The 27,340-nt window shown below is 31.6% G+C and overlaps 1 protein-coding gene across 1 annotated transcript in view; it reads left to right on the top strand.

Moving 5' to 3' along the window:
- The window catches only part of LOC119601903 (plexin-A2), a 35,725-nt gene extending 8,825 nt beyond the window's left edge, over positions 1 to 26,900 (top strand). The window contains exons 3-6 of the mRNA XM_037953140.1: positions 16,691 to 19,393; positions 19,982 to 21,592; positions 21,661 to 22,431; positions 26,629 to 26,900. Coding sequence (XP_037809068.1) covers positions 16,711 to 19,393; positions 19,982 to 21,592; positions 21,661 to 22,431; positions 26,629 to 26,885 — 5,322 coding nt within the window. The 5' untranslated portion in view covers positions 16,691 to 16,710 and the 3' untranslated portion in view covers positions 26,886 to 26,900. The remainder of the gene's footprint in view (positions 1 to 16,690; positions 19,394 to 19,981; positions 21,593 to 21,660; positions 22,432 to 26,628) is intronic.
- Positions 26,901 to 27,340: the final 440 nt, after the last annotated feature.

The raw sequence follows: 27,340 nt of genomic DNA, 5'->3' as shown, positions 1-27,340 counted from the left end.
ACAGTTAGAATATACTTTTTAGTATGCAGTCATTTATTAGTACAGTTTTATTTTGGGTTACATTTTGTTCTCTGCTGCTTTACCAATACAAATGAATGTGTAACAGTGTGTGTATGGGCAACACTGACTTAAACCCACTGGTTAGGTAAATACACACACCACCGCCCCAATTATGCAGTCGATCATTTCTAATCAATTCATAACCTGGTATGTGTACAGAGGCATCAGAAATGTGTGGTTTAAACCATGTTTCGGAGATACCAATTAAATGAAAGTTATCCCTAACTATACTGGCCAACTCATCAAATTTTTTGAATTATTTGAAGGACAAATACTCTGACAATTCATATGTGTAATCTTGAGTTGGTTAGAGAACACATGCAGGTTATTGAGCAAGTGTGAACCACTGCTGTATGGTGAATCACCACAGTGTCTGGAAGAATCACTTCTAATTTGATCTGTTAAGATGATATATGTTGTCAGTATATTATTGTTTTGACCCTCCGACCATTAAAAAAAAAATTGAGTTAGGAGTGGATTGTATGTAATTTGGAATCCTCTTTCCGATTCCGAAACACGATATTTGATGTGATCTTCGAGATATCGGGTGTTAACTTTGGTCTATATCCACATTTATATTTATTTTTATACCTTTCACCTTCGTGAGAAGGGTATATATAAGTTTGTCATTCCGTTTGTAATTTCCAAAATATAATTTTCCGACCCTATAAAGTATATATATTCTGAATCCTTATAGATAGCGGAGTCGATTAAGCCATGTCCGTCTGTCTGTCTGTCTGTTGAAATCAGTTTTCTGAAGACCCCAGATATATTTGGGATCCAAATCCTCAATAATTCTATCAGACATGCTTTCGAGAAGTTTCCTATTTAAAATAAATACACTATGGTGAAGGGTATATAAGATTTGGCACAGCCGAATATAGCACTCTTACTTGTTTTTTATTCATTTATTTCTTTGTTATTTTACCATTATAACTGAGCCCAAAGGGCCATATATAGTAACAAATTTACTACATATAATGAAAAACCACTTAACAAAGAGTAAATAACAAAATGTTTAAAAATAAATATAATATAAATATTAAATATATATATTCTTAAGATTAGATAGGAATAATAAAGAAAGAGAAAGAAAAGGATATAGATTTAGAAGAGAAAATGGGGAAAATCTCAATTGCAAGATGGTGATAAAAATCAATTATAAATCATTATTTAGAACAGACCTGAGCGATTTCCATTAATTTTGCAATTTCCATTAAAAAAATATTAATTTAATGTAAAAAATATTGCATTAACATTAAATTTGTAAAATTTAATGCATTAAATTTGCATTAACATTAAATATTTTTGAATTTAATGCACTAATTTTAGATTAACATTAAATATTTTTGAAATTAATTCATTAATTTTGCATTAACATTAAACATTAAAAAAAATTTAAAAAATATTAATTTAATGTAAAAAATATTGCATTAACATTAAATTTGTAAAATTTAATGCATTTAATTTGCATTAACATTAAATATTTTTGAATTTAATGCACTAATTTTAGATTAACATTAAATATTTTTGAAATTAATGCATTAATTTTCCATTAACATTAATATATATAAAAATTGATAAACATAAATAAAAATACAGCGCCAAAGACCTCGATCTAAATAAATACAATTAAAATTTAATGGGTTAAAGTCCTTTCTAATAATTCCATTCAAACTTGTGAGTTTTAAATATGATATTTACATTTAAGGTTGTATAAGATTGCACAGTGTGACAAAATAAGCAAAAAAAGAATACGTGGGAAGTGATGCTATCCTTCTGATATGTATTATCGAGTATAGGACTAATTAGAAAGGACTTTAACACATTGAATTTTACTTGAATTTAGTTAGATCGAGGTCTTTGGCGCTGTATTTTTATTTTTATAAATTATTATATGCACATCGAATTTTACTTGAATTTAGTTAGATCGAGGTCTTTGGCGCTGTATTTTTATTTTTATAAATTATTATATACATTAATGTTAATGGAAAATTAATGCATTAATTTTATTACTTATTATTTAATGTTAATGGAAAATTAATGCATTAAATTCAAAAATATTTAATGTTAATGTAAAATTAATGCATTAATTTCAAAAATATTTTATTTTAATGTAAAATTAATGCATTAAATTCAAAAATATTTAATGTTAATGCAAATTTAATGCATTAAATGTACCCATGTTAATGTTAATGTAATAAACTTGCATTAACATACATTTTTTTTTAATTGTGAAAAAATTGTTAATGCATTAACAAATTTAATGCATTTATCCCAGGTCTGATTTAGAAGCTGAACAAATATTTTATTTTTGAAGGTGTTATAAGAAAATCGAAATGTTCAAAGAGAGCTGGGCGAATTATTAAATATTCTAGCCACTCGCACGTATAAAACAAAATAAATATTGTTTTGCTCCATACGCCACTGTTTGGCGTATAGACCGCTTTTCTTCACTGCCATAATAAACAGGTAAGAGTGTAATATTTAGGCTGTACCGAATCTTATATACCCACCATCTAAGCATGTCTGGTAAATATAAGGTGAATTTAAAGTCAATGTGAACATTGGAATAATGTTCAAAGAGAGCTGGGCGAATTATTAAATATTCTAGCCACTCGCACGTATAAAACAAAATAAATATTGTTTTGCTCCATACGCCACTGTTTGGCGTATAGACCGCTTTTCTTCACTGCCATAATAAACAGGTAAGAGTGTAATATTTAGGCTGTACCGAATCTTATATACCCACCATCTAAGCATGTCTGGTAAATATAAGGTGAATTTAAAGTTAATGTGAACATTGGAATAAGTTCTTTAATGAGGGCTTAGTTTTATTATGGACGATGTTCTTCACAATTTCAAAGAGTGACTCTTATTTTAAATCAAATCAGTTTGTTGAGTATTTCTATCATAATACTTAACATTTGGATTCATTGATAATAAATTGGATAAATATGGACTAATCCTCTTAAAATTTTGGTTCTTGTAAAACTTATTTTTGCTGGATTTCATTGTTTTACCGGTATTTTTAGAATAGTAATAGGTGTTAAAGTACTTTATAAAGGGGACCTTATATGTAGGGTAGAGTCAATTATAGACCGATCCTTATGAAATTTGCTAGATAGATTTTGTTCATAATAAAACTTATTTATGGTGAATTTCATAGCTATACAGATATTTTCAAAGCAGGAAACTAATAAAAATTGGTAGGGAGATTTTGACATATTATGGCTATACTGTTATTATGACATATTATGGCTATACTGTTATTTTTAAGTCTGGTACTTAAAATGTATTCTGGGCGGGCACTTATGTTTGTTTATGAGGCTATGGGTGAAATTATTGTACGGTACTGTCCGTTTTCAACACCAAGCTACCTGCATCAATAAAAAATATATGTGGAAAATTTTAGCCCTCTGGCTGTTTTCGTTCGGATCTTATTTTATGACGGGTATAAAAAAATACTCAATTTGTATCAATATAGACCCTAAAAAGGGAAAACAAAAATAAAAAATTTATATAGACCATAAAACAGGAATTATTGTTGTCATTAAAATCTTAATAACTTTTTTACAATTTCACATAACGGTGTATAAGTCTATAATTTCGTTCAAAACATATGTCGAAATCAACTGTGAAAATGAAAAAATTTATCACGTAAATTTTGAGAAAAGTTTATGTAAACCTTCTAAATCGTTTTTCTCAATAAAAAGTGTTTGGCGAATAAGTCAAACCAATAATATACTGACGATGTATGTATATGGATTTACTACTTCTTACTTCTAGACGATGTATCACATTCAGCTTTATTATATGAAGCCTATGATTTGTTTTGTTACTTTGTGTCTGGGATATTTCCCATATCATCCATTGCTATATATTTAATATCTTTTTTGTTGTCTGATCAGATTGTAGTGCGGTACTACGTCCATTTTATTTATTTATTTAAACAGTAATATAAAAAAGGATATTAAAACTATTAAAACTTATATTACAAAGGTATTTTTCCTGAATATTATTTAAATACAATTCAATTAATAGTAAGTTTACACAAAATTTATTGATTGATTCCACTATTGTAATTTTTTTAATCTTTTTATGAGATGTTTGTCTGCCATATTCCATAATAGTGAGAAACAGGATGTTGTTCTATTTTTTTTTTAATGAATATGGTGTTGATCGTCTGTTGTTGTTGTAACAGCTAAAACTATACAATAATCTAGTTGGGGGGTTCTACTTCAATGTCCAGGCCTAAAAATTGGGCTGATTGCAGTGGCATGAGCTGAGGAAGTAAAGAGGCTATCAAATGTGACCCCCAAATTTTTGGGTGGTGCACGGTCGGAATTTGGACTCCATCGACCACGATGCCAAGGTTTAGGTTTACTTCCTTCGTCCAGGTACAGGTTACGCGCAGTGAAGAACTGATGTATTTCGTGGAGATCACCAGAACGCATAATTCATCAATGTTGTGGCCCGTCGCCATGATAGTACAGTCGTCCGCATATGAAATCACTTCCATGCCTTGTGGAGGTGTGGAGGCGGGGTTTGAAGCGTCTGTCTCTAAACTCCACGAACCAAACAAGAGTTGCACCTTAATTGGATGGACATATGCAGTCGGTTCTGGCAAACTGTGCAGAACCATGGTCCGGGATTTAATTCAATTCCGGCGCGGACCAAAAGGATGCGGAGCAGCAATGCCGGAAGATGTTGCTCCGCTGCAGATAATTGTATTGTTGTTGCTGGGGTTGACAGCCCTTGGCCGAATAATTCGAGTCATTAAATCTAGAAACATTAAATCTAGAAACATTAAATCTAGAAACATTAAATCTAGAAACATTAAATATAGAAACAATTAAGCATGTAGGGCCCGGTAAAAGTGAGAACCTATAAAAGTTCTTCAAAAGTTACTTTTTGCATTCTCTATAATATTTAACCTATCAATATGAAATTAAGCGTGTAGGGCCCGGAGTAAGTGAGAACGTATAAAAAGAGACTTTTTGGTAAATTTTCGTTCATCAAAAGGTGCTTTTTTAGTTTTCTATAATATTAAACCTAGAAACAGAAAATAAAGTATGTAAAGCCCGGAGTACACGAGAACCATAAAAGAGAACTTTTTGGTCGTTTTTCAAAAGGTAATTTTTGAGTCTTCTATAATATTTAACCAAGAAATATGAAATTAAGCATGGAGTCACTGAGAACACATAAAAAGGAATTCTTTGGTACTTTTTCCTTCTTCAAAGGCTACTTTTTGAATTTTCTATAATATTGAGCTTAGAAACGAAATTAGGCATGTAAAGCCCTGAGTAAGTGAGAATGTAACAAATATACATTGGGTATAACTCTCTAATCTTGAAAAAGTCATAATCATGTATCAATTTATGTTTGCAGATTTTTAAAATGTTCTTTTCTTAATTATATAAAGTCGCGACTTTTACTTGTTTTTACAATATTTCTTATAACACCTTCAAAAATTAAATATTTGTTCATCTTCTAAATAATGATTTATAATTGATTTTTATCACCATCTTGCAATTGATTTTTATTTATTTATTATTATTATTATATAAAGCCTCAATAGGCCAATAAACAATATTAGAAAGGCAAAATCCTGAATAAAATACTTATATTTTCTCTTCTATATCTATATCCTTCTCTTTCTCTCTCTTTATTCTTCCTATCTAATCTTAAGAATATATATACATACATATAAGATTTATATTATATTTGTTTTTAAACATTTTGTTATTTACTCTATGTTAAGTGGTTCTTCATTGTAGGTAGTAAATTTTTTAACTAACTTTGGGCTCAGATATAATTGTTAATAATAAATAAAATAAAAAAAATTATAACGTTGAAGGTCTATAACTCTAAAACTAAACATTTGTTGCCCAAATGACATACACTATTAGCCGATGCTAATGCAACTGATTTTGCATTTATATGGAATCGCTTACAAAATTTTCCACGCTGAAGATTTTTTAAATTTAGTTTTTTACATGGAGGCATAAAGGAGCTTCAATCATGGTCTGGAATAACTTTTCTGACTCTGATATTGTACTCATTTGGCAAATATCAGAGAACATCTTTAAGGGATGAAAACATTCCGATTATTATAAGATTTTCGAGAATTCCAAGTCGAAAATGGCCAAAAACACACCACAAATGTTGACAGGTCATAGGTAGGAGGCATCAAATGTTAAAATTTTTCATCGAACAACTCAATCTCCTGATCTGAAGCCAAATTTTATAATTTTGGATCATTGCAGATCGGTTCTCATAATGATATAGAAAAACTTAAAGGGATAATATTGTGATTGCATAAAATACCCATGTAACAACATTTTAAAGGATCATGTAATGCAACTGGAGACTTCTATGTTTTCCAGATGTGCTCCTGCTATAAAAAATATGGATATGCTATGAATTATGTTAAAAATTAATTTAGAAAATATTTATGAAGAAGTTGCTTTAGTTTTTGCCAATTCAAATGTAGTAGAAATTATTTCTGTGTATTTAAATCATATTCAACAAAGAAAATTTGAGAAATTTGTTTTTATAATTTTTTAGTTAGTAATATACAATACTTAAAACAAAAAACAAATTTAAAAAATCTTCAGCGTCGAAAATTTTATAAACGGTTTCACATAAACAACAATATAAGTTGCTTAATTTCGGCCACTAGTGTATATCACAAATCATAGAACTGAAAGCTTTATAAGTGGTGTACATTTTTTCAAGATTGGAGAGTTATACGTATAATAAGTTTAAGCCGTAAGAACCTATTAAAGGTGACTTTTTGGTACATGTTATCACTTCAAAAAGTACTTTTTAAGTTTTTTTATAATATTATAAACCATGAAATATAAAATTAAGCATGTAAAACCCGGAGAACCTATAAAAGAGAACATTTTGGTACTTTTTCATTCTTAAAAAGGTACTTTTTGAGTTTTCCATAATATTTAACATAGCAACATGAAATTTAGAATGTAGGGTCCAGAGTAAATGGGAACCTTTTCGATTTTCAATTGGTACTATTTTTATTTTTTAATATTAAATTTACATCCATAGAATTAAACACCCAGCACCCTGATTGAATGAAAATCTATAAAAGGGGACTTTCTGTTACTTTTTCGTTTTGAAACTGGCATTTTTTGATTTTTTGTAATAAAATTCGTACTGATCGTTTCGTTATATGATTTTTAAATTCTTAGTTTTTGACATGTTAGATGATTTGTATTCTTTGAGGCATTCTTGACAGTATTATAACAGTGGGAACGTGAATTGTTTGTCGAGTTGTTGTGGAGTTTTTATTGCCATATTAAAGTCAGATTGGCGTGTTTCTCTTGAGTATATGTTTTAGTCGTCCAATAATATTTTCATATGGAATTTAATTTGAGGACAGCATTAAATTGTTAAACCGCAATTCTTTGTTTTTTTTTGTGAATAATTTATGTCTCTCGAGGATTCATTGTTTTTTTGTTTTGTTTGGGTATTCGATTTGGCGTGTATATTTCACCTTTTAGTGACATTATTTACCATTTTGTTTGGTTAAAGTTTAGGTTAAGAAGGGTTATGCACCACAAAAAGGTGCACCTCCACTCGGAGATCATAAGGTCCTTTATGATCTCCTTCATAGAGATTGAAGATCTAAAGATAGTAGGCTACTTAAAATTTTCTTAAGACGTCTTTAGTAAATACTTTATGACTTGTCAGAGTCACTGCCTCATACAAACAACTTCATGATATTTTGTAAAATTTCCTAAAGACAAAATGAGCAATTGTCAACACCAAGGACAAATCTATTACATATCATATAGATGTCCAATTTCTCATGCATTCCGACAAAGATCAACAGTAAATAGTGATGACAAACAAATGACATCTAAAAAATCGCCAGGTAATAGTTTTGAAATAAAATATTACAATTGTAGTAAAGTTTTTCAAGTTTATTGTTCTAATAAAAGGTTAAACAAGCAAATAAAAATATTAACAAGTATTTTAAAGACACATGTAACTTAAAACTATGTAAACGTGTAAAAGCCTTGTTTGTTCCCAAATTTTGTCCTGAAGTTTTCTCTAATCGCCGTTCTGAATTTATATGGCAATTGAAATGTAAGAAATAAATAATTACTATACTATACCATTACTTTAGTAACAGCAAAAGTAACAACAACAAGAACGCTAAACGAAATAAAACGCAAAAAAACAAAAACAGAATGCACAAGGCAGTGAAACCAACACACATTCAAATATATGTTTTTTTCCAATTCAAAGTGAAAAAAAAAGCCAACATACAACCAGTGGTTGCCAACACACAAAATACACAAAACAATGAAACCAAACATACGTTTTTTTTAAGCATGCATTAACATTTCCTTTTTTGATGAAATTTTCAGAGGTTGTCTTGGTTTTTTGCTTATATCTCCGTTATTTAAGGACGGATTTTAAGTAGGAAACTTCTCGAAAGCATGGCTAACAGAACTATTGAAGATTTGAATCTCGAAGATATATGGGGTCTTCAGAAAATTGATTTGAACAAACACACAGACAGAAGAACGTGGATTAATCGACTCCGCTATCTACATATAAGGATACAGAATCCTATATAATATATATAAAACAGACTGTTTGTTTGTTACGCTTTCACGCAAAACTACTGAACCGATTTACATGAAATTTGGACCGCTATTAGGTCTAACCCCAAAAGAAACAACAGGCTATATAAAATCTTGATCGGATGACACGCCCCTTTTTACGCCCACTTTTTGTAAAACTATTATTACACCAATTTTGCAACCACAATATGCAAAAACTACTAAACCGATTAACCTGAAATTTTGCATAGCGATAGGTATAAGCTTGGAAAGAACTATAGGCTATATATAAGAACTTGATCCGATGCCACGCCCCTTTCTACGCCCACTTTTTATAAAACTATCCTTACCTATATCTTATCCTATAATTATATGAAAGCGTAACAAACAGACTTTTGTTACGCTTTCACGGACGAACTACTGAACCGATTTACATGAAATTTAGAACACTAATAGTTCTATTCTAAAATAGAACAATAGGCTATATAAAATAATGATTTGACGTCACCATTCTTCTTATGCTCACTTTTTTCTATATAATTGTTATACAAAAACTTCATTCGAGACTTACAGAAAACTACTGAAACGATAGGTCAGGATCGGACGCCACGCCCCTTTTTACACCAACTTTTTGTAAAACAATTATTAAACCAAATTTACGTTCAGGTATACAAAAATCTACTGATCCGATTTTCATGAAATCTGTTATAATGAATGTTGTGGAATGAACAGTACGGCACATTACATCTTCAAAACCTATAATATAATAATATATATATATATTAAACTCTTTTTTTACTCTTTCACTACATAACTAATAAACTTATTTACATAAAATTTGGCATTTAATAGGTCTAACCTCAGAAGTTAACAAGTTATAGTGCTATATTCGGCTATGCCGAATCTTAAATACCCTCCACCAGCAAGCTACTTTTTATTAATATGTACACAAAACATATTCAAGTTGAATTTTTTACCGATAGCTTTATTTATCAATGAAATATATGCGTTTAAATGATTTTGGGAAGTGGACCCTATATTCGTATGGACCCTATATTTGTAGGGTGATTCATATAGAGACGAAACATATTTGTGTCGAATTTTATCAAGATACCTTTGTTTGACAATTAAATATGTGCGTTTAAGTGATTTCCGGAAGTGGGCTTTATATGGGAGCTATGACTAATAATGGACCGATACGAAAAGAAATTTGGTAGAATGATTTGTATGTACACAAAACATATTCCGCTCAAATTTTATCACAAAAGCTTTATTTGTCAATGAAATATGTGTGATTACGTGATTTTTGGAATTGGACCTTACATGGGAGCTATGACCAATTGTGGACCGACTGAGATCTACGTTGGTAGTATGATTTCTATTCATATTATATTTGTATGTACAAAATTTTGTGTTGATACCGATATATTTGAGGGAGTTATTAACGATAAACTTATATCCGGGAATATACACCTTTGTATGGGGGTTATGGGAAATATTGGATCAATTGTTATGAGTTTGAACATACTTAATCCCTGGCACAAAAAAATAATGTGTGACAAAATTCATCGAAATATCTTTGGTAGTTTCTGAGAAAACTACTTAAGAGTTGGAAAAAAACGTTATTTTTTCGAGGTAGTCTGAAATTTTCAATCATAACTTTTTACTGATTTTCAATACCAAACTGGACCGTATAATAGGGAATATTTTAGGTGAATTTCGTGAATTTTTATTGCTTCGTTTTAACGTGAGCGTGTTTTACACAGACAGACGGACATAGCTAAATCGACTCAGAATCTAATAAGGATCAAGAATATAATATATAAGAATTATTATTTAGTTAAATTTTTAATCAAAAATTTAGTTTTATATGAAAACTCTAAAATGTTTGTAGATCCTTAACTAACTTTACGATTAGGTAAAATAAAAATCTGTATTCAATTTAATTTATTATCAAAAATCGATTTTTATCTGAAGCGTTTTCCACCGGAAAACTGTTTTTATTTAAAACCCTGTAGTCTGCTGTATATTCTCAGAGAATAACTATTTTAAAACAGAATCTTTATTAGATCTTAAATGAATGTCTACGGTGCCACCTTTGTATGCAGAATAAAACCTACTGAACAAAAACCGCTTCTAAAATAGGGAAATAATATATTCATATTACATTTTCATTTCGAATTTTAAATCGGCTGTGGTTCCTTCCTTTAACACCTAAATCTATTTAGAAAATCATTCATATCTCCCCTTAAAATTTCTATTTATATAATTCTTTAAAGAATTACTCTAAATAACTCTCAATTTGAGAAAACAATAAAGATCCGTAATCACTCATATTTTCCATACAAATCGAGTTTTATATCAAAAATAAAAAATTTTAAATTTATTATTAATCGAGATAACAATAAAAATCTATGATCAGGTAAATATGTCATCAAAAAATTATCATGATATAATTTCGGTTGCCGAAAGACAGCAATTTTGCAAATCTTATATAGGTAGACCTCTCAAACGATGCATAGAAAGCATTGTTCATATAAAATTTGGATAAATTGATCTTTCGATATCTTTTTATACTTTTAGAAGATTATCAACCAAAAATTCATATTTTTTAGAACAGGAAAAAACTTAATTTTTTTATTTTTAAAGGAATTTGAAATCTTCCAAATTTTTCATAATTTTGTGCAGAATGATTCATAATCGTTTTAGAGTTTCTTCAATTGCCTGTACTTTTTCAAATAGAAAGAAAATCGCTTGAAATTTTGTAGTTAATAAAATGCCCCGAATCCGTTTATCTCTATACACCAGGCGCACTACAATTCAAAGTACAGTGTGACCGAATTTAAACTGAATAGTTCTTTAAATCATGAGAAAAATAAAACAACTAATTTGAAAGTGTCCTTAGTTCCCTACCAGTGATTGAGAATGCTGATTTCAGTATAATTTCTCAAAAAAAGTTTCCTAAATGTTTCTACAAATTAGTCAAAATTTCCTAATTAAAGCTCATTTTCAATTTGTAAATTTTTAAGGGACATTTTGTCCAGAAACTGACTTTAAGTATTAAACAAAATGCAGAAGAATATAATAACTATTTTATCGTTATAAGCTACATTTTGACATCTAATAAAAAAAGTATAGTCTTACAGCCAGAATAATATTCTCTTTATTTTAGAAGAAACCCGGGCAACAGACTGTTTGTTTATTATATAAGTATAAGTTTATATATAAGTTTGTCATTCCGTTTGTAATTTCCAAAATATAATTTTCCAACTCCATAAAGTATATGTATTCTGAATCCTCATAGATAGCGGAGTCGATTAAGCCATGTCCGTCTGTCTGTGTCTGTTCGTCTGTCTGTTGAAATCAGTTTTCTGAAGACCCCAGATATCTTCGGGATCCAAATCTTCAATAATTCTATCAGAAATGTTTTCGAGAAGTTTCCTATTTAAAATCAGCAAAATCCGTTCATAAACAACAGAGATATAAGCAAAAATCCGAGACAACCTCTGAAAATTTCATAAAAAATAAACAACAAAACACTGCTTATTCATTGCCTTTGTATTTTTTTTTATTATTTTGAGTATTTCGTTTCGTATGTTTGGATGGCTGTGTGTTTCATTGCCTTGTGTATATTGTGTTTGTTTTCTTGGTGTATTGAATTTCGTATGTTTGGATGTCTGTTGGTATCATTGCGTTGTGTATTTTGTTTTTGTTTTTTTCTGTATTTCGTTTCGTATGTTTGGATGTCTGTTGGTTACACTGCCTTGTGTATTTTGTTGAGCTGTGGCTCTTTAGTTTCATACACACATTTTCTTTATTTCAGAAAAAAATATTTGTATCGATCTCCAGGTCAAATTTTAAGCAAAGTTTTAATATTTAATAATTTATAATAGTTCAGAGTGGACATAGAAACCAAAGTATCCTAATGAAATTTAAAAAATACGAATATATAATTTAATATAAAAAATGCAAGTAATACCGAAAAAACTTATCAACTGAAAATGTCGTAGATGACTAACTAATCTTTAGGGGATTTTTTGTGTGTTTTATTGGTAGGACCTATCGTTTCTATATCGGTATTAATTTTTAAGTGTGAAGCCTTGTAGGACATTTTATTGATATATTGGTAAAATTATGACATCATGAATGAACACCGAGACATTTCCAAAAACACGTTCAAAGAATATTCAGTAAATTTTTTAAGTGAAAGGTATAGATTATTTCATGTGAATAACTGAATAATTTTGATATTTATATTATACTTTAAAGGAAGTTGGATCATTTTAGATTATGCTCAAAATGTTAACTGTTGTTCGAATAAAGGAAGTACAACAGTTTGCTGTAAATTTTTTTCTTGATTTTTCTGGATTCAATTATTTTAATGTTCAGAGCAAAATTCTGTCTTATATGGGGACACTGAACGGATATTTGTAAATTTATATGCTTTAATTTCCAAGAGTGGTCTCCGGTAGGTTAGTGGTTAGTGTTTTAGTCTGGTAGACCGGAGGTGGTGGGTTCGATTCCCACCTGAGGCACTGGTTAAGGAACGCACAACAGGCCCGATAGAGGCCTAGGTGTATTTCTCGGACTTAATGTATATGTACATTAGGGTAATGACTTTTTTTGGCGGCAAAATACCGTAGCGCTGCCTTATATCCAATACTGTCCTGATAATATTAGGCTATTTTTTAAGTCAATTCGGTCAAAAATACTTTCGTTCGTTATTTTTCAAAAATTATTTTAATTATTTTCATATAAAAGTATACTATTTTCTATAACATGCAATATTATCGCGATTTGTTAAAAATTAAATTTAAATAACAAGGATTTAAAGAACATTATTCTCTTTAAGATAATGTAATACAAATGCAAAAATGTTGGTAAAAATATTTATTTTTCTCATATAGAAAAAGTAAAATCTATACAAAACTTCATCGCCTTTGGTGCGGGAACTTTTTTCACCATCGCGAAAAAATAATATCATATTCATGTTCACGTCCAACAAGCTCCTGCTTACAAAAAGTCATAACCCTAATGTACATCCTCCTTTCAAACTAACTACAGTGTCTCTCATAAGTATTCGAATTTAATGTATTATGAAAACAGACATCATTTTATAATAGAAAAATAAATAAATAAATAAATTTATTATGATGTCTAGACAGTCCTTAAATTTTATAACACATTTTAAAAATTTAAAAAAAATAATGTACTTAAACTTATTTATCTTTTTTTAAAAAGTGTATAAAATAGCTTCACAAAAGTATTCGAATTTTATAATAATTAAATTGAAATTAATATTAATAATAATAATAATTAAAATTAAATTAATATTTTTTATAGTAGCCTTCAAATCAAATAATCAAAAATCAATATCATAAATGATTAAATTTACTCACTATCGTAAGCAATAAACAATGAGATCAGCCAATACACAGAGATTTAACGAAAAAAACTAACAAATTAGAAAATGAATTCAGATTAAAAATTTCAATATCAGCAATTTTGGCCGAGGTATTGATTTGATAAATTAATTTACTGCAAGCCACTATATCGGATTTCATATCTTTAATACAATCTGATATTTCATTTTTAAAATTAATCAAAAGTTGAGCTATTGTATCTGTAAAAGCATATTGTCCTCCTTATTTGAGTTTACAAAATCATCAAAACTTGCTTTCAAATCCTTAACTCTTTCAGGTATACGTGACACCGTTGTCCCAAGATTTTTTTTTTTTAATTTGTCTCGATTAAGAGCGTAACTTTGAGTTCACAGCTACAACAAATGGTTATTTGCAAAGAAAAATTTGTTATTTTTTAGAATTTGATCTCACTACATGCTAAAGAGGATAATATCCTACGATATTCTTCGAAAACACTTTTTCCATTTTTCATCAAAAATATTGATCAAATATTATGACCTCACCACAGACGTCAAAATAAAGTGTGTGGTGAGGTCATATCCATAAAAAGCGGTTTAGTGATGTGCATGTGTGATCAGCAGCGAAAGAACACAGTTATTGCAGGAGAAGGAGAAAGGGTTCTTAGGTTTAGCAGACTTAATATACAACCACAATTTACATATTTTGCATTGTATACTACTTTGGGTCTTTCCAAGGGCATCATGACATATATTACACTTGTAAGGTTTGGTAGCTGGCATGTCAATAGCAATAAACAAATAAAGCTCAGTTGATGGATATAAACTACGGCAGCAAAGTCAAACCAATAAGATTAAATTAATCACAATCGAAAATGATGCACCTTTTAATAATTTCAACAATATATTGTTCAGCAATTACATTAATCCAAAAATTTAAGAAATCGTCTTATAAATTGTTAAAAGTTTTAAAGTTAGAAACGACAGCTGAGTATAAAATAACGTTTTATTTAGGCAAGGGTTGCCATTTTATTCATTGTATCTATAAGTTTTGATAAATTTTTGGAAATTTCATCCTGTTTCGTTGATTCATTCTAGATAAAGAATAAGAGGCAATTTGGCATGTAGAGTATTTATTGAAGTGCGAATTAAAGACATATCCATCAGGTTTCTTGGCGTCACTGTTATATTTTTCGATAATTCAACAAAAATGTTCATGGAATCGGGCTTCAGTTATCTCCATTTTTGCGTTTTTTTAATTAGCCGTTTTAGTTGTGTTTATTATTCACCGACTATTTCTGGCAATTCGTCTAATTTCCCGGAAATATTGATTTTTTAATGTAAATTTTAAATATATCATTGCCTGTTTAACCATTATTTTATTTTGACAAAATCGGTATAAAGTTTTGTATATATTATTTTTTTTTATTAACCGATTATGGCCAATAGGCTAGGTTTATTTTGAAAATAAATTAAATTAATTCTTCATTTACATAACCGAGCCCATAGGGCCTTATATGGCTAATTAAAGCTACTAAATATATGAAACTACAAAATATATATATTTGTAAATTAAAAATATTATAATTAAAATCTAAAACAAATATTAATTGATATTTATATATGATTATGTATAACCAATTAACAATAAATAAACCATATACATACATTCACAATAATAAAAACTGGCTAATATTAACAGTATAACAGTTTAAATTATATTTTATATAAGTTACATGTGGAGAAAGGAAAACATTTCAAGGTGCCAATTCTTCCAGCTCCAATAATTTCAATTTGAATTGGTCTAGAGTAAAAGAAAGTTTTCTTAAATCTCTATTTGAAACGATTTTTGCAGACAATTTAAGGAAACACCTTTAAACTTTAGCAAAAGGTCGTTAATATAAACCATGAAAAACAATGGGCCGATAACGGATCCCTGAGGAACACCACTAGTGATTCGTTGAGTGTGGGAAAACGAAGTTCCGATTGATATATATTGATGTCTATCATATAGATAAGATTCAATTAAATTACAAGCATGATAGGAAAACCCGAAATATTGCGACAATTTAAAAAGCAGTTTAGAATGTAGTACCCTATCGAAGGCTTTGGAAAAATCCACCGAAAGTAATACTACATTTTTACGGCTGTCTAAAAGCTGTCTGATAGAGTCGGTTAATGATAAAAGCAGTGATGTGGTGCTATAGCCTCTCCGGAAACCCGATTGAGAGGGATGTATTAATGACATACGATCAAGATACTCTATTATCTGATCTTTTAAAATATGTTCAACCAACTTAGAAAAGACAGGAAGTATTGAAATGGGTCGTAAATTATCAAGTTCAGTAGAATGACCCTCTTTTTTGATTGGTACAATGACGATGTAGTTATAATGGTATTCACAAAGTGAAGAAGATGCGAGGAAATAAAGGGAAAAACTATTTTTAAAAATTTCAATGGTATGGCATCATGACCAACTGCATTTGATTTAATTTTACAGAACTCTATATATAACTCCTCAAGACTGATACCTGAGAATGAAAAATTACCAAATTGATAATTCATATAACTACGACAAATTCACTTTTTTATTTTTGTGTGTATGTTTATAGATTTACTAATTGAGGTTGTTTTTTTTTTTTTTTGCTTTCAGAAACCATATGTTGTGAAAAAATGAAGATACCTATTCTTTCCTTCCTAACAGTTATGTTGGTTATGCAATGTGTTACATCTAAACAAATTAGTAGCCAAAAAACCTTGGAAACTTCAACAATACCATCATCTACCTCTACGTTAAAGTCGTCATCGTCTCATCAAGCACATGTGTCAACAGGGGCATTATTAACGCCTGATCGCAATGGAATATTATTTACAAATTCAGACACTTCTTTATATAGAATTGGCAAATTTGAAACAGCGGATTTAAAAACAGAAAACACAAGCAATTCTTCGTTAACATCCTCTAGATTGCAACAGTTTCAGAAATCAAACAAAAGCACATCCTCAAGTAACGCAGATTCAGTAGCGGCATCATCAATAACGCCTGATGACAGCAAAAATGTTAGTACAATTATTACACATAAAGTTAACTTTGATACGACACTAAATCATTTGGTTGTGGACACAGTTACTGGCCGTGTTTACGTTGGAGGAGTTAATCGATTGTATCAATTATCACCCGATTTAGAAATCCACGAGACCGTTAAGACGGGTCCCAAAAATGATTCAGTCGAGTGCTCAATTTTAGATTGTCCCGTACATGCCCAACGCAAACCCACCGATAATTATAATAAGGTTTTATTAATCGATCGTGCTACATCGCGTCTAATAGTTTGTGGAAGTCTTTTCCAGGGCACGTGTACTGTACGAAACTTGCAGAATGTGTCAATCGTTGAACAGGAAGTGCCCGACGCAGTGGTGGCTAATGATGCCAACTCTTCGACTGTTGCATTCATTGCACCGGGTCCGCCCCAACATCCGGTCACAAATGTTATGTATGTTGGGGTAACATACACAAATAATTCCCCATATCGCAGTGAAATACCTGCAGTTGCTTCTCGTTCGTTAGAAAAAACCAAAATGTTTCAAATTGCCTCATCGGCTGTTACAACGGGTACTCGAACATTTATAAATTCCTATGCTAGAGAGGGATACTTAGTTACCTATATTTATGGGTTTAGCTCTGAACGTTTCTCTTACTTTTTAACAACACAACTAAAACATAATCATCATTCGAATCCCAAAGAGTATATAACGAAACTAGTGCGCATTTGTCAAGAAGATTCCAATTATTATTCATATACAGAAATTCCCGTGGACTGTATAAGCACTGAGCAGGGTGGCACCAAATATAATCTAGTGCAGGCCGCTTATCTCGGAAAACCCAGTGCAGATTTAGCAGACAATCTTTCGATAACACCTCAGGATGACGTTTTGTTTGCTGTTTTTTCTGAGGGACGTGGTAATCATTCTACCGATAACTCAGCTTTATGTATCTACTCGTTGAAAGCAATTCGCCGAAAATTCATGCAAAATATTAAATCTTGTTTTAACGGCGTAGGTTCAAGAGGTCTAGATTTTATATCGCCAAATATGGCATGTGTACCCACTAAATTGCAAACTATTGGCGAAGATTTTTGTGGTTTGGATGTAAACTCACCTTTGGGTGGAGATCAACCCATCACTGCTGTTCCTGTTGTAATGTTTAAAGATAATTTAACATCGATAGCAGCAACAAGCACAAGTGGCTATACAGTGGCTTTCATTGGCACTCAAAATGGCTACCTAAAGAAAGTAGTTGTTGAATCTAGTACTGTGGCAAATGAGTATGCCAATATACCAATAAACATTGGATCTCCTATACATCGTGATATGCATTTCGATAATCAAAACCTACATTTATACGTAATGTCGCAATCTCAAGTGGCCAAAACTAAGGTATATGACTGTAGCGATTACAAGACGTGTGGCGAATGTTTAGGAGCACGCGATCCTTATTGCGGCTGGTGTTCATTAGAAAATAAATGTTCGCCCAGATCTACATGCCAAGATGATGTTAACGACCCCCTCTACTGGATTAGCTATAAGACAGGTAAATGTACAACCATAACTAGCGTCATGCCTCATCAATTACAACGCACAACGGCACGTACTTTAGAGTTAATAATAGATCATTTGCCCCAACTCAAAGAAAATCTCGTGTGTGCATTTACTACCGAGGAAAAGGCTCTTTTTACAAATGCCACTAAAAAACGCAATGGTGTAAATTGTACAACTCCACGCACTGATATGCTGCCACAAATTCAGCAAGGAAAACATCATTTTACTGCTAAATTATCCGTACGCACACGGAATGGACCAGATTTAGTATCGACTGATTTTACATTTTTTGACTGCAGTACACATTCGTCATGTACGCGATGCGTATCATCGGAATTCCCGTGCGATTGGTGCGTTGAGGCACATCGCTGCACACATGACACTGCCGAAAATTGTCGAAATGACATATTAGTTACTGGAGTTAGTCGAATAGGACCTAGTTATCGTTCTGGTCCCGGTTTCTGTCCCACAATCAATGCCACTGGTGATGGAAGCGAAGTTTTGGTGGCAGCTGGTACTAGTAAATCAATTAAGGTTAAAGTTCATATTATTGGACAATTCATAGTGCAAACTAGATTTGTTTGTCAGTTTAATATTGAAGGACGTGTGACTAGTTTAAATGCTCAACTATTAGGTGATACTATATATTGCGACAACATGGAATTTCAGTATACATCACGGTCGCCAAATTTAACAGCAACATTTGCGGTAATTTGGGGTGGTTCAAAGCCCTTAGACAATCCTCATGATATTCATGGTAAGTATACAATGATTTCATTCCTATATTATTTATACCCTTCCGATGATTGGTTATGTTTTCTATTGATTTTTATATATTGCAAGATTAGGCTTTCATAATTGAAAGCTAGGAAAGTAAGAATGTGCCCGTTTAGGACTTGTAATTGGAAGTAACGTTTTCTAATCAGTCTTTCTAGACAATCAGTCGACTTTGAATGAAATCATATGCATTTTATAGCATCTCGTTCATTATCATTAAGAAAAAATAATGACTTTCCCAGTTGATCTACATAAAATTAACAGGCACCCTATTATCCTTGGATTCAAATCTAAAATAATATTACAGCCGATTTTTGTTACTACAACTAAATTTAATTCAACGTCAAGTTTTAAAATTAATTATAAAATCAATGAAGGAAACATCTAAACACAACTAGATTAAACAAACTACATTATTTTTTCAAAATATAATTGACGGGAGACATTACAAGGCTACTTTCCTAGCAAGAGTGAAAACCGTCGCGTGTATTCTTGTAATAAAGTAGTTGTAGTTATATTTTACAACATTAAAAAATATTAATAATATTATTGTAATAATTTCTTTTAGTCGTCATTTACCGCTGCCGTGATATGGCCGACAGCTGCGGCATGTGTTTAGCCTTAGCTGAAAAATATAATTGTGGTTGGTGTTCATCCACGAATACATGCGAAGTGGAAGAACAGTGCAATAAAAATAATAATGAAGGTAAAACTGATTGGTTGAATCGCATGGAAACTTGCCCAAACCCTGAAATTCACTCATTTTCACCAAAAACTGGGCCATGGGAAGGAGGCACCAACATAACTATACGAGGAATAAATTTAGGAAAAAACTTCACTGATATCTATTCTGGTGTCCGTATAGCTGGAATAAATTGTATGCCTTTTCAGCAGTATTACATAGACACAAAACAAATTGTTTGTACAGTTGATAGTCCGGGAGAACAAATGTACCGCAATGGTCGTATTGTAGTGCAAATCGGAGATTACCGAGGTGAATCAAAGGAGGATTATGAATTTGTTGATCCAAAAATAACCAATTTCAGTCCTAAATACGGACCAGTATCGGGTGGCACAAAAATACGTATAATTGGCAAATATTTAAATGCTGGTTCTCGTATTCAGGCTTTTATAAACGACCATTTGCCTTGTGAAATTTTAAGTGTTGATGTAAATCAAGCAATTTGTAGAACATCCCCATCGCCTGGCATAATTGAGGGTCGCCTAAAAATGGCATTTGATAATGGCCCACGTGAATTTAATGAGTATAATTACAAATATGTATTAGACCCAACAGTTGAGCAAGTATATTCCGGCCCTTCAGGTGTCCAGTTGAAAACTCCTAAAGGCATACCTGCCGGCGGTATCGAAATTACAGTCAGTGGAACCCAATTTAATTATATACAAGCGCCTAGTATGTATGTCATATATCAAAATATAACATATTTAAGCCAGTGTGTGGTAAAATCGCCAACTGATATGACGTGTGATTCGCCTTCAATTGAATTGGCAAACAGTGATACCATAGACGCCGAAAATCCCGAAAAACTAGAATACGGTTTTCTAATGGATAGTGTTTTGCAGGTTCAAAACCTTTCACTCAAGCACAACAACTTCTTTGAACTATATCCCAATCCAGTATACTTCAACTTTGAAGAACGAGTTAAATATTACAAAAGTGAATATTTAACTATTAATGGTCGCAATTTAGATCGAGCCTGCAAAGAAACTGATGTTCAAGTGTTTATTGGAAAGAAACTATGCAACATAACATCTCTATCACGTCAACAACTAACATGTCGACCTCCACCGGAACCCTTTGCAGGTGAATATGATGATGATGATAGCGGCGGTAATAGTGGCGGTAGAGATGGTTCAGGTCCTGAAGTCGTAGTACGTGTCGGACGTTCGCTGAAATATAAAATTGGTGTTCTAAGTTATGCTTCACCAAATATTATACATGATCTGGGGAAAAATGCGTTCGCTGTTGTTATAGCCGGTGTAATAGTCTTGTTATTGATTTTTGTAGCACTGTTAGTAGCTTATAAAAAGAAAACATCTGAGTCAAATCGTGTTCTTCGAAATATGCAGGAACAGATGGATATCTTGGAACTAAGGGTTGCTGCCGAATGTAAAGAAGCCTTTGCTGAATTACAGACTGAAATGACAGATTTAACAGGTAAAAACGTATTTACTTTAATATATATATATATATTATTTGATCATATGTGTTGTTTCTATTATTAGGTGATTTAACTTCTGGAGGTATACCGTTTTTGGACTATTGCACATATGCTATGAAAATTTTGTTTCCTAACCACGAAGATCACATCGTATTACAATGGGAAAGACCAGAATTATTGCGCAAAGAAAATGGATTACGTCTCTTTGGAAAACTTATTATGAATAAAACATTTCTTTTGCTTTTTATAAGAACTCTCGAATCTAATCGATATTTCTCAATGCGTGAACGTGTCAACGTTGCTTCATTAATTATGGTTACATTGCAATCCAAACTAGAATATTGCACAGATATTTTAAAAACTCTTTTAGGCGATCTAATCGAAAAATGTATTGAAGGCAAATCACATCCAAAACTTTTGTTAAGACGAACTGAGAGTGTTGCCGAAAAAATGCTTAGCGCATGGTTTACCTTTTTACTGTACAAATTTCTTAAGGAATGTGCTGGTGAACCATTATACATGCTTTTCCGAGCCGTCAAAGGACAAGTCGATAAGGGCCCAGTTGATGCGTGTACACACGAAGCTCGCTACTCTTTGAGCGAAGAAAAGCTTATACGTCAATTAATCGATTTTAAACCAATGACTGTCTACGCCAGTATTATACAACAACAAATATTTTGTAATAATATGGAGATGTTGCCATCTCATACTGAAAACGTGCCCGTAAAAGTTTTAGATTGTGACACCATAGGGCAAGTAAAAGAAAAGTGCTTAGACACTATTTATCGCAATATTCCTGCAAGCCAGAGACCACGTAAAGATGATTTAGATTTAGGTAAGTAAATTTGCTTCTTAATTAAGAAAACGATTGCCTATGGCGAATCTTACATACCCCTTAAATATTTTTTAGAGCATCCTCATGTTCACGAATCTTACATTTTATTACTATATGTGTTTCTAAATACATCTGTATAGATATACTAAAATTCTGTATTTAAATAAGAAATGAGAGTATCTTTCTACAAGTACATACACTTGTATACAATGGGATTTCTAATATATATTTCTTAAAGAAAATATATGTTGAAACCTTACAGTGGCGAGCAAAAGTGTATTAATGTTGGTCAATTTTCTAATAAAATGGCCATAAAATTTTTTCTATCTGAAATATTTTCACTTTTGTTATTGTACTTGCTTGTCCCCCCGGGGGCATGTTACCTTGGTGAAAGCTACACCTTGGTGTTATTGCAATCCCGGGGAAAAGAGGTGCTACCAATACCTCTAGTCTGCCGGGACTATAAACTGGTGATGATCAGATGTATCCTCGGCCTTTCCTTGGAATGATCTGGCATGGGGTCTAACCAGAGTACCATATAATCTGGCACTACGGGTGGCCGGTTGCCCACAGGACCTAGTCCTGGCCGGTCAATTGGTTGAGGTTCCTTCGGGATCCACGTAGTGGCTGTGGTTGAAACCCAAATCGCGGGGAGAGAATGTTGGTTTAAGGACTGATATATCCTATACCTAATGGGTTGGATAATTCTCTCTTCGAACAGGTCTGTGTACAAAGCAGCATATGCTGGATTCCTAAACCCGATCGGTATTTCTTACCGGTCGTGTAGTGGGACGCCGGTATATGCTGGGGAATTGTCAGGTTAGTATTCAATGGTTGCCTGTCATCCCGTAGAGCGATCTTTATGATCATGGGAATGGAACTGATGCGGAAATTGGTGAAAGATCGGGAAAGTCTCCATATATTGGAGATTAGTACTGATTTAGTATGCCTTTTTACGCTTCGGGGAAGTTCTTCGGTGCTGTTGCCATCTCAACAGGATATATTGATACATGCTACGCGACTATTTGTCGGGGCAATTATTGGAATCAATTGACTTTGGAAATTCCTATTTCCTTTGTTACATTGATCGGTTCATAAAAGAGGGATCCTGATCCATTTTGTTGGGTATTTCGGACTACCAAATATGTCTCTAGGTGCTGTTGCCAAACCAACAGGGCCATCTCAGTAGTGTGGTTGCGCGGGCTTAAAGAGGTTAAGGAATGCACTGGAATGGGTCATTAGATGATGGGGATTGCATTTTGAATAATGCAATCTTTCATGGCATCATAAGGGTGGTCACCTTCTGGCTTACCGGAAGATTGATTTCACCTGATGTTGGGACTTGTCACCCCCTTCTATTGACTTTAGACCAGTGATTGCTTTTTCCTTGTCGGGGTTTGCATTGGGATTGATCCCATGCTGCCTGTCATTCCGCAACGGGGCTACTATGGCAAGAGATTAGATAGCTCGAGTTCTTCAACAAAGTACTTGTACATGGACCGGCTCAGCCATGTACAAAAATTGCTACCTGAGTTCTTCATTGAAGAATTCAGGGGCGCGGGTAGACCGTCTCTAGTCTACCCTGTGGGTGAAAAAGACCACCGTGAAATTAGGCCGTCAAGGCAGGTGTTCACGTTAAACTCTCGACTTCATTGTACTTGCTTGTTTATATAAGAGCAACAAATATGAATGAAGTAGTGTGTTGCTATTGGCTAGTAACATGCAATTAAGTTTATAGAGGCTGGATTAAATGAGAACACATAAAAGGGGACTTCTTGGTACTTTTTCGGTCTTCAAAACGTACATTTTTAATTTTCTATAATATTGTACCTAGAAGCATGAAATGTAATAGGGGACTTTTTAGTACTTTTTCCTTTTTCAAGAATACCTTTTGAATTTTTTATAATATTCAACTAAGAACTATAAAATGAAACATTAAGAGCCCTAAGTTAATACAAATCCTGAGGAAACGATTTTTTTACTTTTGTCTCTCATAAGTATTCGAATTTAATGTATTATGAAAACAGACATCATTTTATAATAGATTTTGTGGGAAAAATAAATAAATTTATAATGTTGTCCAGACAGTCTTTAAATTTTATATCACATTTTAAAAATTAAAAAAAAATAATTTACTAACTAATTTAATTTTTTTTAAAAAAAGTGCAAAAAATAGCTTCACAAAAGTATTCGAATTTTTTGTATAAATCATATTTAGATTAGCATTATGAAGTAAAAATGAATAATTAAAATGAAATTAATGTTTTGTATAGTAGCCTTTGTTTTTAAAAACAACTTCCAAGCGTCGTGGGACCGTTTCTACCAATTTATGGAATAGTTCTGGCGTTATTATGTCCCATTCTTCATGCAAACCAACCGTATGGTGGTTTTAGAGGATAATGAGTGATTTAACAGTTGTTCTTGTAAATATAACCACAAATTTTCAATGGAGTTTAAGTCCAGACATTAAATTCATTGAAAATTTGGTGAAAGAAGATACTTAGTGTTGTAAATGATCAACATTTTCAGGTACCAGGTCGTGTATTTTGGGCCGTTTTTCTGTTGAAAAATAAATTGAATGGGTTGTAGCCCCATTTTGGTGGCACTAGCATGCAAATTCTGCTCTAAAATTGACAAGTGGACCTTCCAGTCTATAATTACAATAATAAATTGTAGCAGTCCAACACCGTGGACGGACACAGAACCCCAAAATATGGCAGAGCAACTTGGGTCCTTTACAGTTGGTTTTAAGTTATATAATTCCAAGGCATCTCCAAGCTTTCGACATATCATTTGACGACCATCTGAGCCAAAAATATTATATTTGTTCTAATCGTCGAAGATAACCTCCAATATTCTTACTTATGAATCTATTTGCGGAGTCAAGTCACATTAACTTCGATATGAGCGGTTTCCACCTTGGTACTTGACCATGCTAATTATTGCTCCCTAGTACTTTGCGCACAATTTCGACACTAATTTTTATTCACAGGATTGTCCTGAGGTCGTTGTTAATTTTAGGAGCTGATAGATGAAGGTTCCTTCGGTATTTCCTCAGTATTTCTCTGTCGTCCTGTATTGACAGCAGTTTTGGACGACTTGATAATGGTAAATACTCGATGGAATTCTTTGTTCCATGCGTGTAATGACAAAATATATTGTCGATGGGAATCTATCAAACATTTCCTATATGTATTTAATTGATCGGCCTTGATTATACAGATATAAATTAATTTTTTAATTTGAATTGATCAACTCTTTTTCTTTGAACATTTTAAACGCTTACACAGGAAGGATTTACAACATAATTATGCAAATTTCCAAAAAATGTTAAATATTCCATATAACCACTACCCGCATAATGGGCCATAAAGCACGTGTTCAAGGATTCTAAAAAAGTTCTTAGAAAAAATTCGAATATTTTTGCGCAGTACCTGAAATGACCCTTTTTGGGTTTTTTCCATTTTCTTGGAAACCATTAATGAGTTTTTATTACTTTTGTATTTCGTAAAAATAATATAAATTAATAAAATTTCATTAAAAAATATTAAATATTATTATTATTTTTAAAGTAGCATCATAAAATAATACAGTTTCTCATAATAAATTCGAATATTTATGTAAGACACTGTATGCATAGTAAATATTTTTGCCTGTAAAAGAGTATAATAGTTAAACTAAAAGAAATTTTAATTCTAAATCTTTCAATGTAGTCACATTTTTAAACGATTCACCGAATTTTTGTAGGTTATAAAATTATTGTATCTCTTTGCCTCATTGAACAATCTATGACATTATTTCCTAGCATTCGCTTGTAAACCCTCCTCCTATTTGATGGAAGGTTTACAATTAGTTGTGGTTACCAAACGGTAAGCATAATCTATAGGCCTAGTTAGGAATTAGTCTATGGAGAGGTTTATTGACCAGTTTGTGGACAATTTAAGTAAGAGTTCTATATTCACCTTTGCCGAATCTTATATACCATAGGGTTTTTTAAATTTTTTTTTTAAACTTTTAAGAATTTAGTAAATTTTATTAAAAAGTTTTACTTTGAATCTTAAAAAAAAATTAGTACGATAACGAAATTTTCCATGTCTGATCTAGATATAGAATTTACATCCTAGAGAGTTGAAATCGTTAGTTTCATTGATATTTAATTCTTTAACGAAATATTATTATTGTTTTATTTATTTTCAGAGTGGCGTACAGGGACCACCGGTCGCGTGATTTTATATGATGAAGACACCACATCGAAAACGGAAAACGAATGGAAAAAGCTAAATACATTACAGCATTACAATGTTCCTGATGGCGCTGGTTTAAGTTTGGTACCAAAACAAAGTTCGATTTATAATTTTTCCATACTTTCGGACAAAAATGAAAAATCTCACAAGTACGTATTTTTTATTTATATTGCAATATTATTTCATTTTTGGAAATGGTACAGATTTTAAAGTTATTATTATCCATTTTTAAAAATATGTGTTATCTTCGGTGTGAGAGCGTTTTTCGTTTTTACGTGCATATGTATATATGATATGTAAAACATTGCGACTGTAGGCAGTCGCTTAATTACAATCACAGGATTCCGAGATTTTTCGGAATAAAGATATTACATAACTTCATTATTTTATATTTAAATTATTTAAAATTTTTTAATTTTATACAAATATCTTTATAAATGCAAACATTTTTTTATGTCATTCCATTAAATTAATTCCACAGAGAAGTCATTATTTTTATGAATGAATAGAATGATAAGGATAGTTGTTTTCTCTAATTAGTATCTATATACATTTTAGATTTTTTTTAAAACTAACATCATTACTTGGAATTTGTAAATTTTAATTAAATTTGTAAATAAATTCAGACTACTGCTTTGTAATATATATTATATTGGCCAAACAGT

The sequence above is a fragment of the Lucilia sericata genome, unplaced genomic scaffold (assembly GCF_015586225.1).
Source record: "Lucilia sericata isolate MDLA Ls3-8-SP2 unplaced genomic scaffold, ASM1558622v1 Contig000198F_arrow, whole genome shotgun sequence".
In the NCBI taxonomy this organism is placed as follows: Eukaryota; Metazoa; Arthropoda; class Insecta; order Diptera; family Calliphoridae; genus Lucilia; species Lucilia sericata.
The sequence above is the reverse complement of the archived record's forward strand: the minus strand, read 5'-3'. Positions and strand labels throughout refer to the sequence as shown.